The sequence below is a fragment of the Symphalangus syndactylus genome, chromosome 9 (assembly GCF_028878055.3).
Source record: "Symphalangus syndactylus isolate Jambi chromosome 9, NHGRI_mSymSyn1-v2.1_pri, whole genome shotgun sequence".
NCBI lineage: Eukaryota > Metazoa > Chordata > Mammalia > Primates > Hylobatidae > Symphalangus > Symphalangus syndactylus.
Window position 1 is genome coordinate 125,052,927 of NC_072431.2, and position 16,343 is coordinate 125,069,269.

General features: G+C 32.9%; 1 protein-coding gene across 10 annotated transcripts in view; it reads left to right on the plus strand.

Annotated features, from left to right (window-relative positions):
• ZDHHC21 (zinc finger DHHC-type palmitoyltransferase 21) overlaps nt 1-16,343 on the plus strand; it is a 73,879-nt gene that overhangs the window by 30,733 nt on the left and 26,803 nt on the right. For all 10 annotated transcript variants that reach the window (XR_008660233.2, XR_010113765.1, XM_063609854.1 and 7 more), the window contains one exon: nt 124-262. Coding sequence is in view for 8 of the 10 variants with exons in the window: in XM_063609854.1 (XP_063465924.1) it covers nt 124-262 (139 nt within the window). In the remaining 2 variants the exon portion in view is untranslated. The remainder of the gene's footprint in view (nt 1-123; nt 263-16,343) is intronic.

Here is a 16,343-nt window from a genome sequence, read left to right on the forward strand (position 1 = left end):
GCCATAGCATATCTCCATGAAGTTAAGCATATGTGATATTATTTGTTTTTAATTTAGTCTTATTGATCCTGAGGTGAACTTGAAATTTAAAATATTGTTTCTTTTTCACTTTTTTTTCTTTAGGATTAACAATTGTGTTGGTGAAGATAATCATTGGCTCTTTCTGCAGTTGTGTTTCTACACTGAACTTCTTACTTGCTACGCACTGATGTTTTCTTTCTGCCACTATTACTATTTTCTTCCACTAAAAAAGCATAATTTGGTAAGAAATGTTTATATCCACTAACATTAGAGCAGTTGTAGCATACAATTATTAGCATGTGGTTCCTTTAAGTACAAAAGATTGGAAACAAAACAACAAAAATAAACTCCCAAATTGGTGAATTTTGAACTATATTGGGATTGAGAAAGTGGGCCCTAGTCTGACATTTCCTTTTAATGAAATTCATTTATGGTTATTTATTAGTGTTGAGTGGCTTTCTTTAGAAAGCAACACGTTGAATCTTTCAATACATGTGTCTTGGTTTAAAAATATCTAAAATGATGAAAAACAAAGACAAAATGTTCTTGTTTCTTTTCAGGAATAAAAATGTAGAATGTAAATTTTAAAGTTTCTCAAATAGTTATGTTCTTGAGAAAGAGAACTTCTTTTCTCCCTGCCTTTCATCAGTAATGATATCATGAATTTGCAGGATGCTTTAAAAAGTTATCCACTGGGAATATAATGCATGCTAGGACTATAGTTTTAGAAATGTTTTATCTTATTTATAGATAAATTTCTGATATAATTGGTATTAAAGTTAGATCATGTAAAAGAATGTACATATTCCCTGGAGTAATCTGTTTCAAATAATTGAGCCTAATAAGAAAAGCATTAAAATAAAATTCCTCAGTGGATTAAGGTAGTAATTTTTTTAAGCGACAGAGAAGTAGAATTTAGTGGTGTTAATGAAAAACAAACACAGGCTAAGAGGTAATGCATGCATTGTAGTATAGTGCAGTATTGGCAAACTATGGGCCTTGGTTTAAATTCAGCCCTCTGCCTGTTTTTGTTAAAAAAAGTTTTATTGGAAAACAGCTACTTTCTTTTGTCTATATGTTGTCTATGGCTGCTTTTGTTTTATAAGAGCAGAACTGAATAGTTGTGGCAGAGACTGTATGGTCTGTAAAGCCTAAAATATTAACTGTCTGGGTCTTTACCGTAACTTTCCAGCCTCTGGTAGTGGGAAGATCTTGTCTTTGTAAACAGACATACCTAGGATTAAAGCCTGTTTTTTCTTGTTACATGCATAAGTTTTGACACATTGTTTAACCTCTCTGAATGGTAATTTTCTTCTACTGAAAATGTGAATAATAATGAGATTAAATGAAATAATATATGTAAACTTAGCTGGTATATAATAGACATTCAATTTATGTTACATTTGATTTTAGTGAAAACTCTCAGAGGGAGGAAACAATTTTTCTTTGGCCTATTAATTTTCATGAAAATTTTAGAGACTGTTTTACAGTAACCATTTATTACTGGAAGATTGATGACCAACTAAGGAAATTCCAGTAATCAAATGAAGGATTAAGACGTTTGAAATTACAAACTAATTTTCTTCTCCAAATGAAAGGTAGAAACTGGAGAAATCAATGGCAATTAGTCACCTTTTTTTAAAAATGGAGAAATGGATTATAGGTTATATTTGAATATACTACATATATGTATATATTTACATGCATAATGAATGTTGGAAAAAGATCAGCAGCATAGTAAGTGTTTATTAAGAGATTAAAAATATCAGGAAGAAGAAAGTGTATAAAAAGTGAGTATAAAAAGTGGGTTTTGAAAAGTCAAACCAGGTTTTCCTTAGAGCCATCAATTGTAGATGCAAGCAGGTGATTTTTTTAGAGAAAAATCATAATAATATGTTAGTGGCATTTTAGCAAATGAAAATCAAATCATTATGTTGGTTGTTAGAAAGCTACTTGAGGAATGAAGCAGTACATTATAAATAATTCTAGGGATCTGACAGTTATCTGTGTCTAGTAGTGCTGAGCAGAAATCGTTCTCTTAGCCTAAGTGGTGTACTTTTATAATTACCACCATATTAGCAGTAATGAAATGAAAACTCAGATTATGTTATGAAATTTCCAGGATCACTTTGCTTCCTATTGAGGAATCGAGTAATTTTTAGTTTTGTTTATGATATATTATCTCAATGAATGAAATAATTCATACATATTATCAAGTTAGGTATATGGAGAGAAGAGCTTTACCACAGTATTTCCCATTGTAAGAAAAGACAGACAAATTTAAATACATAAAATTGAATGTTTATTAGCACTGTTCTAACCTCCTTAATATAATAAAGTTAAATTCTAGGACCAGAATTATAACTAACCTTGAAGAAAGTATTTTATAATCTATGTAGCTCTAAATATTCCAATGATCTGAAGCAAATGAATGTTCAGTAGTTACTCAATATACATTGAAATGAATTCCAGTCATTTCATTGATTTAGAAGTTGAGAATTTGAAGCTACATTACAGACACATCCAAACTTCGTTATATCTTTTTGGTGGATTGATTCTTGTATCCTTACAAAATATGCCTCTTTATTCTTAATGATTCTTGCCTTCAAATTTTTTTTCTGTTGTTAGTTTAACTATATCAGTTGTCTTTTAGTTAGTGTTTTCATAGTATATCTTTTTCTGTCTTTAATACTTTCAACCTTTCTTGATTACTATGTCTCATAGTGTGTCTTACAGACAGCAGATATTTCATCATTAAAAAATTGTCTTTTAATATGAAACATTTAGCAAATGTTTACTTAGTATAACTGGTATTTTGTCATCTTCCTATTTATTTACTATTTGACTTCATCTGTTCTGTGTTCCCATTTTTCTCCTTTTCTTTCCTGTTTTGGAATTTCTAATTTAAAAAAAGTTCCAATTTTCTATTTCTAATGGCTTTTTATTTTATTCTTTTTATAGTTTTCCCAAAAGTGAAAACATTATTCTGATTTTTTTGAAGTATAATATGTTAGTACTTTACCATTGTGCACCTAATGAAAGCAGTGGTCTTGGAACACCCTCTGTCATCATCATTTTTCATATTTTGGGGTAGAAAGTAGATGTAGAAAAAAATCACATGATAACAAGACATTACTGTTGTTACATATACATTATGTGTTATATTGTTATACAAGTTGTATGTTACCTATAGTCAGTATTTGTTTTGAGTTATCTACATATTGGTGCTTTTTCTGGTACTCTTTATGTCTGAGCCTCCACTAGGCTTATTTTTTCTGCTTTTAGTGCAAGTCTGTTGGAACAGATTCTCTCAGTGTTGGTTCCCTGAAGATGCTTTTATTTCTCCTTCATTTTTGAAGGATTTATTGTTTGTCACAGAATTGTAAATTGGTGGTTACTTTCATTCAGTTTTTAAAAGATGTTATTCCATTGTCTTATGGTTTCCATCATTTCTGTTGTAAAGTCAGTTGTTGGTCTTACTGTTACTCCAATGAAATATGTTTTTCTTTGGCTGCTTTTGTGATTTCTTTTGTTCTTTGTATTTTAGCAATTATTCTGTGATTCTATGATGTGCTTTGATACTGTTTTCTTTGCATTTTTTTCTGTTGGAGAGTTTATGTAACTTTGAATCTGTGGCCTGATGTCATTCTTAAGTTTTGGAAATTTCTTGGCCTTTATCACTTCAAATATTGCCTCTGCTCAATTTTTTCTCCTGCAGTTCTGGGATTCTACTTACATGTACATGAAGTCTCATTGTGCTGCGTATGTTCTGAATTTATTTCTTAACTTTCCTTTTTTATTCCCCCTCTGTGCTTCATTCTGGATATTTCCTATTAATTTGTCCTCTGGTTTACTAATCAGCTCTTCTGCCGTGTCTAACCTACCCTTAAATCCTTCTAATGAGTTCTTAATTCAGTTATTATATTTTTCACTTTTAGAATTTCCATTTGATACTTTCTTTCATTGATAATTTCTGTGGTGAAATCATCTATTTTGTCATCTATTTTTTTAAACATGTTAATCACAGTTATTTTAATGTCTGTGTTTGATAACTTTAACTTTGAGATCCCCTTGTGGATCTGTTTCTGTTGACTCTTTTTTCTTCTCAATTTCCAGATATTTGGTCCTGTCTTCTGACATGCCTAAGTTAGAATACTGAGCATTTTGCATGACAAATTGTAGAAAATGTGGTTGTGTTCTTCCCTCAGATTTGATTTACTCTTTTTTTTTTTTGATAGGATATAAGAGAAGGCTCATTTTTATCCAATCAGGGGTTTGTATAACAAGAACTTCTAATGCTAAATAACAGAACATTGGTCTTAATATAGCATTTCTTGGAAAGATGCTGTTTATTGCATTTATTGGTATTTTGTAAGGAATCTTGATTGCTGGATTTGTCTTTGTGAAAGACTAGTTTCAATTTGCCTTTATTCCAATAGTATAGTCCTTCGGGGTCTCAGGTGAAAAACTGAGGTGTTTATTGTGGATTGTGCCCTACAGTTACTGTTTTCCTGGCCTTGGAGATTTTGCAGGATGTTCTGAGTCTCCAGTTCTACTTGACTTTTCATTCCGTACTGAATGTGAATTGACAAGTACTTTCAGATAAAAAGCAGCGCACAATATATGGCTCAGCTTAATTTAATGCCTGTCTACTTTCTCTGAGATTTTGGCCTCTTAAGTTCTGGAGAGTTTGGCTACTTGCCAGTATCTTTAAACAGCTGTGTATTTATTAATTAATTGGATTTTATCTGGCTTTTAATATAGTGTTTTTGGTGTGAGGGTTGGTTTCATACAAACTATTTCCTCATAGGTGTCAATGGCAATACCATTTTGTTTAAAAAAATTTCTTCCTGGGTGATTTTAATCATTGCTGCCTAATTGCATAACTCCAGGAGGCAACACTCACATCATAGTCTATGTAAACAGTATCCTGTGGAGTTGTCCAGTGCAAAACTTCTGTGGCCATAGGTTTGAGAAGTGCTGTAGTGTAGGGAATGAGACTCATGGTGGACTTCATAGGTGAGATAGAGATTAACCAAATGGGGAGATGAAGGAAGTCATTGCTGGGCAAAAAAAACAACAAAAGCCTTGAGGCTGTAACTGGAATAATTGGTTTTAAGGGCAAATCTTTTGTAAAATTCCAGCTGTATAACAAACTTCTCTAAAGCTAAATAATAAAATAATGTTCTTCAGCAGTTCTTTTGTAACTTATATTTACTGTGTTTTTCATAAAGGTAGAAAAAAATTACCAATAATTTCAGAACAAAAGTCACCATTATTACCATTGACATTTAAAAACATAATGTTTTATGGTGGAATAATCTTCAAAAAATACTGCCTCATCAGTGTTTTTTGCAAGTCCATTCCTGTGTTTCTTTCATTTTTCTCTAAAACAAAAATCTGTATCCAGCTCTTGATTATGTGTATAAAACTATGTGTGAATAAAGATAGTATCAGGAACTTCATTCATCTTATTATCGTTTCTATTATTCAGGATATGGAATAAGATCCCCACAGGTCCCTAACTATCGTTGGATATTACATTAATGATTATTATACATATTTTCTGGGGGAGTAGTGATGCAGTTAAAGCATGCCGTGGACTTTGACCCCGTGTTCTTCTGTTAGCCAGACTGAAGCGAAAGCTGTAGTCTGCATTTTCTTTCTACCCATTCACGTAGATAGGTGGCAGCATAGTATCTTTTCTAGCCCATCTTTAAATTCCAAAGCTGAATGGAATTGCTTGGGTCAGAAAAGAAAGTGTTAACTTTCTTGTTTTAATTTTCGTGTTTTTTAAGGCGAAAGTGTTTATTCATTAAACAACAACAAAAAAAAATGAGTTGCACTTTGACCATTGATGTAATGGCACTTAACCTGTATTCAGTAGAAAACTGGTACGCTGTATGTTGTGCTCATGGTAAAGACAGTTGAGAGAAAGCAGGTTGTTCACAAATTCTGGGAAATGAACAGATTGGGAGCCTGATTTTCTTCCATTTCTCTCTTCTCCTCGCCTTCTGTTTTCAGGAGAGCTCTTTCTGAGCTGGATTATTTTAATTTCTTTGCAAGTGCCCCATTGTTTTTTATAGTAACTTAATGCTTTTTAGATTTCTTCTTAATCTTTACTTTAAAAATATTCTTTTATCATGAACGTTCAAAGATTTGTATGTTTTTACCATGTGAAGTTTTGAGGAAATACTTGAATTTATCTTTTGTTGAGGGAAGTAAGGACTAAGATGTGCAGGAGATAAGGAATTTATAGTTTATCATGAATCAATGCCCAAATTTAGGATTTATTTTTTAAGCTATAGATATTGATTTATATTCTGAGTCTTATACTAAAAAAAGGCCTATGAACCTAAAAAGAATTAGTATTTACTATCTTTATCAGAAATAGTAACTAAAAAAATCCCCAAATTCTCAGTGTAAAAAATGCATATCTAGAAAAATTGCAGAAACTTGAGTAATAGTTTTGTTTTCTAAATAAATGGAGATAAATTAAACATTTTTGTTAGAATCACAAAATCAATAAAGGTTATAAACTTTGAGATGTTTGGAGAAGTTTTTCAGATGTTAGACATTAAATTAGTTTGCATCATTTGCATTTATCATTCCAGTATAATGTTGAATTTTACTTAAAACCCCTCTCGAAAGTAATGTTTGACTTTAAATATTTATTGGCATGAAAATCATTGTCTAGGTTGTAAAACCTGTGGATTGGGTAATGATTTGGCATTTCAGTGAATAAAATAGATGGATATTGAAGAAAATGAACTTTCATTTTTTACCAAGGTCCATATTTGACTATTTCACATAGTTACTTTAAATGCTTATAAGCAGACGCCTAGTCATTTGGTATATTATCAAACTCTGTTTCATTTTATTGGGTACTGGTTATTTACCAAAACCAACACTAGAAAATTATGGTTTTTAATTAAATATGAAGGAAAGTACCACTATATTTAAAGAGTATACCTTCTTAAATTTATTGTATGTATCCATGAAGATTTTATTGGTAACATGTTTTCTTTTTATATTATTCTGGATTTGTATATTACTTGGATTAGTGGAAAATGTCTACTCATTTGAAATATTTCTGAAGGGATAAATAGTATGGTTGCCGTCTTACAGGTATGGTAGCTGAAATTCAGAGAAGTTCAATACCTTGTCCAATCACAAAATTGCCACTTGACAGAGGTGTGATTTGGGTCCATGTCCCTAAATCATGTTCTTGCTATTACCAAATCCTATTCAAGCTCCCATTCAATACTACTTTTTGCATTTTTCCCTCAAGAAATTTTTTAGCAATATTATGGTAGGATTAAAAATATTAAATATATTTTAAAATACTAAACATCTTAATATCTGCTCTTCAGAGAAAGCTCAGTGAACCTCCTGATTGGTAGATTAATATTTTGCTGTTTTCATTGAGACAGTCTGTTATATCTTATAAAGGCATCATAGTGGGTTAAAAATATTTTTTTAAATCTGTACCTGCTGGAAATCAGATGCAGGCAATGTTTACTATTTCTCTACATGAGAAAATACAAGCTTTTTAAAAAAATAATGTGTGGCTATTACTGTCAGAGATTATACAGCTAATCTTTGATGGTATACCACTTTAATTCTAAAATTATGTCCTTTAGCTTCGTTTTAGATGAAGTGGATTCTGATAATTTCTAATTATTGTATACTTATTTTTATGTGAAGGGGAAAAGCATACTAACTGCGTCTAAGGCTATGAGAGCAGTGAGTGACAGAAGGGGAAGAGAGGAGAGAGAATTTCAATAAAGGAAATGCTGCCAAAATTCAGAAGAAGAAAATAAATAATGTTTAGCAGCCTAGCCAACTCTTCTGCTAGGAAGATACATTATTATTATTCCAATTAGCTGGTATCTAATAGTGTTGCTAGGGATTTGATGTCAGAACTGTGCCACAGAATTATTTGCCTAGCCTTTTGGCTAACAAAAAAAAGAAATAGCCAGAAGACTTGGCTGCAGGTAGCTTTGAATATTGGTAAATCTTTTCATAATTTATTTTAATCTTTTCCTATAATCAGTTTTAAAGTAGCCTGAGTACTTCTGCTATTTAAAAAAATATTGTAGCCTTAATAATAACTTTTGTTTTCTTAATATCTAGAAGGTCATTTATTTTGTTCACTGAAGAATGGAAAAAAATTGCTAAAATACACATTTAGCTTTTTAGATTTTTGGAAAGAATAGCCAAGAGTCACGAATAGCCAAGAGTATTGTGGAATTAAAATTGATATGAGATGAAAATTATTTTTAACGCTAATATAAAAGTAATTTGGCTTTTTTGTTCCTGTTTCCTGAGATGCTAGTAGAGATATTCCTTAGTAATATTTTTTATTTGTTTTTGCTTGAAAAGAATAATGTCAGATATACAGTTTATATTTCTAAAGAAATAAGAATAATCTATTTATTCTAACAATTGCCAATTCCATTTGTCAGTATATCTCTACGTTTTTGGTGAGAGATGGAACACAGAAACCTTATAATAAATCTTAATCCTGTCCTACAATACCAGGTTGACTGAGTATATGTCCTCATTAAACATGTCTCCATAGTCAGTTATAAATATTAATAGCATTTAACATAGAAAATTTAGCAGTTTTTATTTCTCTGTAAAACTGTTATAGTTACTGTGAATTTAAATGGTTAAAACCTGGCAGCAATTTTATTGTCTTACTCTTCTTTTACTTTTACCAAACACTGTAGCACTGCATTAATTGGTGAATGTAGTAAGGAAGTATGTTATCCTGTTCTTTTATTGGATTGCCCAAACTTTTCTAGAATTTTTACTGCTAAAATATGGTCAGGCAGACAAAATAATTTTTCTGGAATACTTCACCCTCAGCCATGAACCTGACAGTCAGATGCTAGTGAAATACGCTCTGTAAGACAGTTGCATACATATGACTACCAAAATTTAGTGGATAATTCTGAACACTCAATGATAGCCATTAGGGAGGTATAAATAATTATTTGTTTCACTTTAGATATTAATTGCCATTAGGATGTAATAAGACTGAGAAAAGTACATTTACCTGAGCGCTGGGTTGGGAAGTGGAGGGGTTTTATGTAGAATAAGCTTGTAACTTCTTTTCCTATGTTTTGGAATATAATAAACTTAAGCTAAGGCTCATTCCAAAAAGTGCTCATAACCATACAGATATCATAGGATTTTATTTTAGGATTAAATTAAGATTGCTTATTTTAATGTCAGAGTATTTGCCTTATGAACCTACCCTCAGCGTGTGAAGTTGGTTATTTAGTTATTTTGAAAATTCAAATCTGTATGCTTTAGATATCTCAGATGTGATCTAAGCTGTTTCTGTTATTTTTATTTTTTAATTTTACGATTTTTACGGTCTCCAGGTGTTTCTATTCTTTAACAACAGAGAAAAACAAAATCCTTTACCAGTGGGTACAGTGGTTCTCAGTTGGGAGGAGGTTGACTTTCCCCCACACAAAACATTTGGTAATGTCTGGAGACGGTTTTGGTTGTCGCAGCTAGGGGAGTGCTACTGGCATCTAGTGGCTGGAGGCCAGGGATTCTGCTAAATGTTCTGCAGTGCACAAGAGAGTCCCCTGCAACACAGCATTATCCAGCCGAATGTCAGTAGTGCTGAGGTTGAGAAACTCTTTTGTAGGAGGAAGATCACAAAGGAAAAAAAAATATTTTTACTTTTCAGAGTAGTCTTATAAAAACACAGAAAAGTACGTATAAGGTATGGTTTATAAATAAAAATTGCTTCAAACTCATTGATAGGAAAATTGTCATTTTATATATAAAATTTTATTTCACAGCTTTTTATTTTAATAAATTGTGAGGAACATTTATTCAGTTATTCAGTACATATTATTGAGTGTCTGCTCTATTCACTTCCCCTTCGTCTAGGCTCTGAAAAAAAGTTCCTGTGTTTAAGGAGCTTACGTTCCGATTAGAGAAGATAGGCAATAAACAAATACATGGTAAACAATATAAGTATTATGATGTATAATGCAGCAAGGTACAGGGATGGATATAGTCAAGGAAGACCTTTCTCTAGAGACACTCGAGCAGAGACCTGGAACTCAAGCAAGTCACTGTTGTTGACATTCTCAAGGAACAGTGAGGAGACCAGTGTATCTTGAGTGGAGTGAGTTAGGGACAGAGCAATAGGAGATGATGAGTTGAGAGTAGTAAGGGCTGTGATTGGACTGGAGACTTTATTGAGATAGTTGGTGGTTGGGACTTTGTAAGCTATTGGAGGCTTTTGAGCCATTACACAATCTCATTTTCATTTTAGAAAAAAAAACCTGATTGCTATGAAAAATAAAGGACAAGGATAATAGCAAGAAGACCAGCTACTAGGCTGCTAAAATACAGTCCAAATATGAAATGATTATTAGTAGTGATAGAAGCCTTTACAAGTGGTCTATTATAGTTTGAAGAGCTAACAGAATTTGGTAATAATTTGAATGTGGGCTATGAGATAGAATGTGAAACGTCAAGGATATTTCCAGGACTTCACTGCCCAAACAACTGGAAGAATGGAGATACCAATTACTGAGAGGGGGAGCCTGACGGAAGAATAGGTTCTGGGAAGAAGTTAAAGATTTTGGTTTTACACATGTTTACTCTGCCTAGTTGACTTCCAGGGACAGATGTTAATTAAGCAGCTAGATACAAAAATCTGGATTTCAGTGGGGTGGTCTGAGCTAGATAAATAAATTTGGGAGCTTTCGGCATAAAGATGGTATTTAAAGACATGGAAACTGATTGGAGATTTCCTAGAAGTAATTCGAAATAGAAAAGAAGAGAGTTCTGAAGACCAAACTAGGCACTCTTCAGTTTTTGAAGTTCGAAAGATGAAACGTACAAGAAAGGTGACTAAGACTGCAGCCAGTGAAACAGGAGTAGAATGGTGGTGAGAGAGGGTCGAGAAAGGTGGTGGTAAATTGAAAGAGAAATTTTCATGGTGGACTGTGGAATATAAACAAGTAGGGAGTTGAATGTATTGGGGAAAGCCAATGACATGGTGGTTGGGCCAAGGAATTGGAGCTCCCGTCGGGGTTGAGAATTTGTTAGCATTGATAGTCAACAGGGAGTTAGCTGAAATCTTGAAATTGTAATTATGTTATGAGTTACAGTTCTTAGAAATGATAAGCTATAGTATATAGTCTTAGAATTTGAATTGAGATTATTATATAAGATTATAGGAAGATATGAGCTGAAGGAATTCACAGATCAAGTATTTAATTATTTGTTAGATCATAAATAGCCAAATCTGACTCTTCATTTAGCTTGCATTAAGAGGTGGTGCCCCTTACTGCCTAGTTTTGTAACATTTAAAAAGTTTTAAATGATACAGTTCTAAAAGATTATGAGATAGGAGTATAGGAATATTATTAATATTTCATGAGAGTGACCCTCTCCTCCTCTGCAGGTTTATGTGTAAGGACATAAGTATGTTTATGTACATGTTGCCTGTGTGTTTCTTTTTCTGTGTTTATTGCTGCTATTATACATGTGAAACAGTCCTTGCAGATACTTTTCTCTGTCTCTTCACATGTTGAGGGAGGAAAGAGACAGTTCTTTGTCCAACTTTCTTTGTTTTAATTCATTCATTTAATAAATATTTGTTGAGCTGGAGCTGATTCTATGTTCCAGGCACTCATCATTGAACAAGACAGGCAAAAGTCCCCATCTTCAAGAAACTCGTATACTGCTAAGAGAGACAAAACCACAAAGAAATAGATATATGTCAGATGGAGATAAATACTATGAAAAAAATAAAATACTGCAAGGAAATAGGGAATACTGGGATTTTCTGTGATTTGGTCAAGGAAAAGATATCTGATAAGGCGATATTTAAGTAGAAACCTGAAGAAAGTGAGGGGAGTATGCATGTGGTTGTCTGGGGAGTCTTCTGGGAAGAACAAATGCAGCAGTCCTGATTTGAAAGTTCGCTAGCTGTGTCTGAGAAATAGCAAGGAGGTCAGTGTAGTTGGAGGTGAGCCAGGAAGAAAGTGGTAGATGAGATCAGAGAGCTGGTCTGACTCTTCCTCTCCTTTTTTCCTGTCTTTCACATCCTTTTCTGTGTCTTATTTGACAAATTTTTGTCTCTCTTTTTTATAGGCCATTTATAACTAACTTTTATGTTTTATATGTATTTTAAGAGTTTGGTTTTCTAAAATTAATAAAAGTGTTTTTATATTCTGTATTTCACTGTCACAACTTTTTGTACCTTTTATATTGTAAAATGTGATACACATATGAAGGAGTGCATAAAATTAAAAACAGTTAAGTGAATCATCCTGATGTTTTTTTGGGGCAACATTTGAAGATTTATCCTTTTTGTTACTTTAGATACAGTTTATTTTCATTGTTGTGAATCCTCATAATATTTCATTTCATATAAAGCCATTTATTCATTCTGTTGATGGACATTTACTTTGTTTCTAGTTTTTGGAGGTTATAAATAATGCTATTGTAAGCAGCCTTGTTTATTCCTCCCACTGTACATGTGCATGTGTTTCACTTAGATGTATAGCTAGAAGTGCTGGTGTTCAAAGGTTAAGTAGTATGCTCCTTTAGATAGTGTTAAACAGTTTTCCAAAATAGTTGTACTCATTTAAACTCCTAACAGTAGAGTATATAAATTCTGATTGCCTCATATCCTTACTAATACTTAAGTCTTCTTAACATTAACCATTTGGTATGTATGAGCAGTACTTCATTGTGTTTTAATTTACATTTCTCTGATGACTAATGATACTGAACCCCTTTCATATATTTACTGATTATATGACTGGCCTATTTGGCAAAGTGTGCCTATTTAAGTATTTTTCCCATTTGACTTTTTCTTGGTAATTGTAGGGCGTTTTAGATTAGTCCTTTTTTTGGAATGTGTTGTAAACATCTTCCACTGTTTGGTTTATCTTTTTGCTCTCTTAATGGCATTTTTTGGTAAACAGAGGTTTTAAATTTTAATGGACTCCACCTTATCAACTGTTTCATTTTTTGGTAGTGTTTTTTGGGTTCAATTTATAAAATATTTTTCTATCCTTTCTAAAACCAATGTAATTCTCCTTTATTATCATCTAGGTACTATATTTTTCTGTCTTTCACATTTCTACCTGGAATTGAATTTTGTGATTCTCATGAGATAGAAGTCAGGGTTTCAGTTTTTTCATAGATGAATAGTCAATTGATTTAGCACCATTTATTGAAAAGATAATTCTTTCCCCTCTGCTCTGTAGTGCCATCTTTCTCATAATCATGATTCATATGTGTATGTGTCTGTTTCTGTTTCTTTTCTAGTCTGTTGATCTATTTGTCTCTCCTTGTGGAGAGACAATACCACACTGTCATTACAACTATGGTTTTATAAGAAATGTTATTATCTAGTAGAACAGTAGTTTTTAACCTTTTTTTTCATTCCCATTTTCCTCCTATGGAAATTTTCTCCTCTCACCACCCCTGTGAAGTTAAGTACTAAGAAACAAGATTTTGTCCGATAAGATTGTGTAGAGCCACAAGCCATAGTGATAGCTAAGACTTTTTTTCTCCCTCTAAGAACCAGTTTTCTCCCACTTGGGAGCAAAACTTGCCCTGTCGAGAATACATGCAGTAGAACCGACTTTCCTACCTTGCTCTGTTTATATGAGCCTCATGGTATTCTTTGTGTTTGTTTTTTCCTATGAAATAAAGAAACAGCTTAGCAATTTTTACAGACTAAAGCAAAGTAAAAACAAACAAACAAACAAAATATATATATATATATATAAACTCCCACCAGTAGAGTACATAGTATGTACATACAATGTATATAGTGTGTACGTACATACTATGTGTATAGTATGTAATGTGGTTATATATAAGCAACCTGACCAAATTGAGTTTATCCTAGGAATGAAAGGTGGTTTTTGCACTAGAAAATAAGTCAGTATATTTTATCACATTAACAGATTAGAAAAAAAAATTCAAATAGAGCATCTCAGTGTATGAGGACAAAGATAAAATTCAGGATTCATTCAGGTTACACACTCTTAGTAAACTAGAACTAGGAGAACTTTCATAATCAGATAAATGGTCTTTCTCCCTGACGCCCTTAAAAAAAAAAAACACAAAATCAACCAACTATAGCATGCTAAGATGAAATGTTGACTTCTTCCCTCCAGGTTGGGGACAAGGCATTGATGCCCCCACTATCACCATTATTATTATTAAACATACTACCAGAAATTCTAGCCAATGCAGTAAGACAAGAGAAAGAAAAAAAAGGTACAACTGCTGAAGGAAATAAAACTGTCATTACACATAGATGATGTAATTGTATAAATGATTTATCTATAGATTCTTTTGGGTTTAAAAAATGTATAAAAAATGTGAATGTATAAAAAAAGTGACTATGAAACAATATTTTTAAAAATCTATTTTTATATGCTCACAAACAAGCCTTTAGACAATGAAATTAATAGCAAATGCCATTTATAATAGAATCAAAAAACAGGAAATTACTGAATTAAATATGACAAAGTGCAAGGCCTTTAGAAGAAACTTAATGAAAGATAATGGAGAGAATATATTATACGTGAATGTATGCCTGAGTATGTGTTGTAACTTGAAAATCTAACTTTAAAATTTTTATGCAAATACGAATTATCTGGAATAATCAAGACATTCTTGCAAAAGAATAAGATGGGATGACATGGCCTACCAGGTATTGAGACTTATTACAAAGCCATAATAACTAAGACATTTGTCACTGTTGCAGGGATAAACAAACCAAGGGAACAGAGTAGAGAGCCCATGCATGTATGGATACTTGATCTCAGGTCACTGAAGAAATGACAGCTTGTTAGATAAGTCATTCTGGAACAGCTGAATATTCATATACAAAAAGTAAATTCAGATTCCTATCTTTCACTGTGCACAAAAAAATTAAATAATAATTCTATGTGAATTAGTGACCTAAATGTGAAAGGCAAAACTTACAAAGCTTTTAAAAGGCTTTACAAGATAATATAGGAGAATGCCATTATTACTTCAGCATCAGGAAAGATTTCTTAAATAGGATATAAAAAGCACTAAAGGAAAAGATTGATACATTGGACTACTCAAAATTAAGACTTGAGTTTATAAAAAGGTGCCATCAAGAGAGTGAATAGGGTAGTTTCAGAGCAGGAGAAGATATTTGCAATATGCAACTGAAACATAGCAATATCCAAAATGTATGAAGAAGGAGTTAGTAACCTTTACCTTTAGGGTTGGGGTGAGGGAGAACCAGCAATGGGGAAGGAATACACAGAAGGCTCTGCTTGGTTTCAGATGTCCTAATTCTTGAGAGGATACTGTTAACTTTTCTTCTTCTTCTTCTTCTTCTTCTTCTTTTTTTTTTTTTTTATTTTGGAGACAGAGTCTCACTCTGTTGCCCAGGCTGGAGTGCAGTGGCACTATCTCGGCTCACTGCAACCTCCACCTCCCAGGTTCACGTGATCCTCCTTCCTCAGCCCCCCTAGTAGCTGGAATTACAAGCACGGACCACCATGCCCTATTTTATTTTTATTTTTATTTTTATTTTTTAGTAGAGACAGGGTTTCACCTGTTAGCCAAGCTAGTCTCAAACTCCTGACCTCAGGTGATCCACCCACCTTGGCCTCCCAAAGTGCTGGGATTAACAGGCATGAGCCACCATGCCCGGCCCAGTGTTACTTTTCTTTAAACTGAACACATGTGTTTTATGAATTTATCTGTATATTAGCACATTTCTTAACAAAAATGGAAGAAATGTAAACAATAAAGAAATACATTTATTGATTATATTAGTTTGGTAGGCCTGCCTTAAGAAAATACAACAAACTGGGTGGCTTAAACAACAGAAACTCATTTTCTCACATTCTGGAGGCTACAGCTCCAAGATCAGGATGTCAGCAGGTTAGTTTTCTCCTGACACCTCTGTCTTTGGCTTGCAGATAACCACCTTCTCTCTGTCCTCACATGGTCTTTCCTCTGGGAACATCCATGGTGTCTCTCAGTGTGTCCAAATTTCCTCCTTTTATAAGGGAACCAGTCAGATTGGATTGGTGCCCACCCTAAGGGCCTCATTTTATTTTAGTCACTGCTTTAAAGGCCTTGTCTCCAACTACAGTCAAATTCTAAGGTACAGGGGTTAGGGCTTCAACATATGAATTTTGGGGGACCCAATTGAGCCCATAACACTGATTATGTAGTAAAGATCTCGGATAGCAAATGGGTTCCTGTGATTTGGATAAAAATTTTTAAGCCAATTTTTGGATTCAAAAAGTGTTAAATCT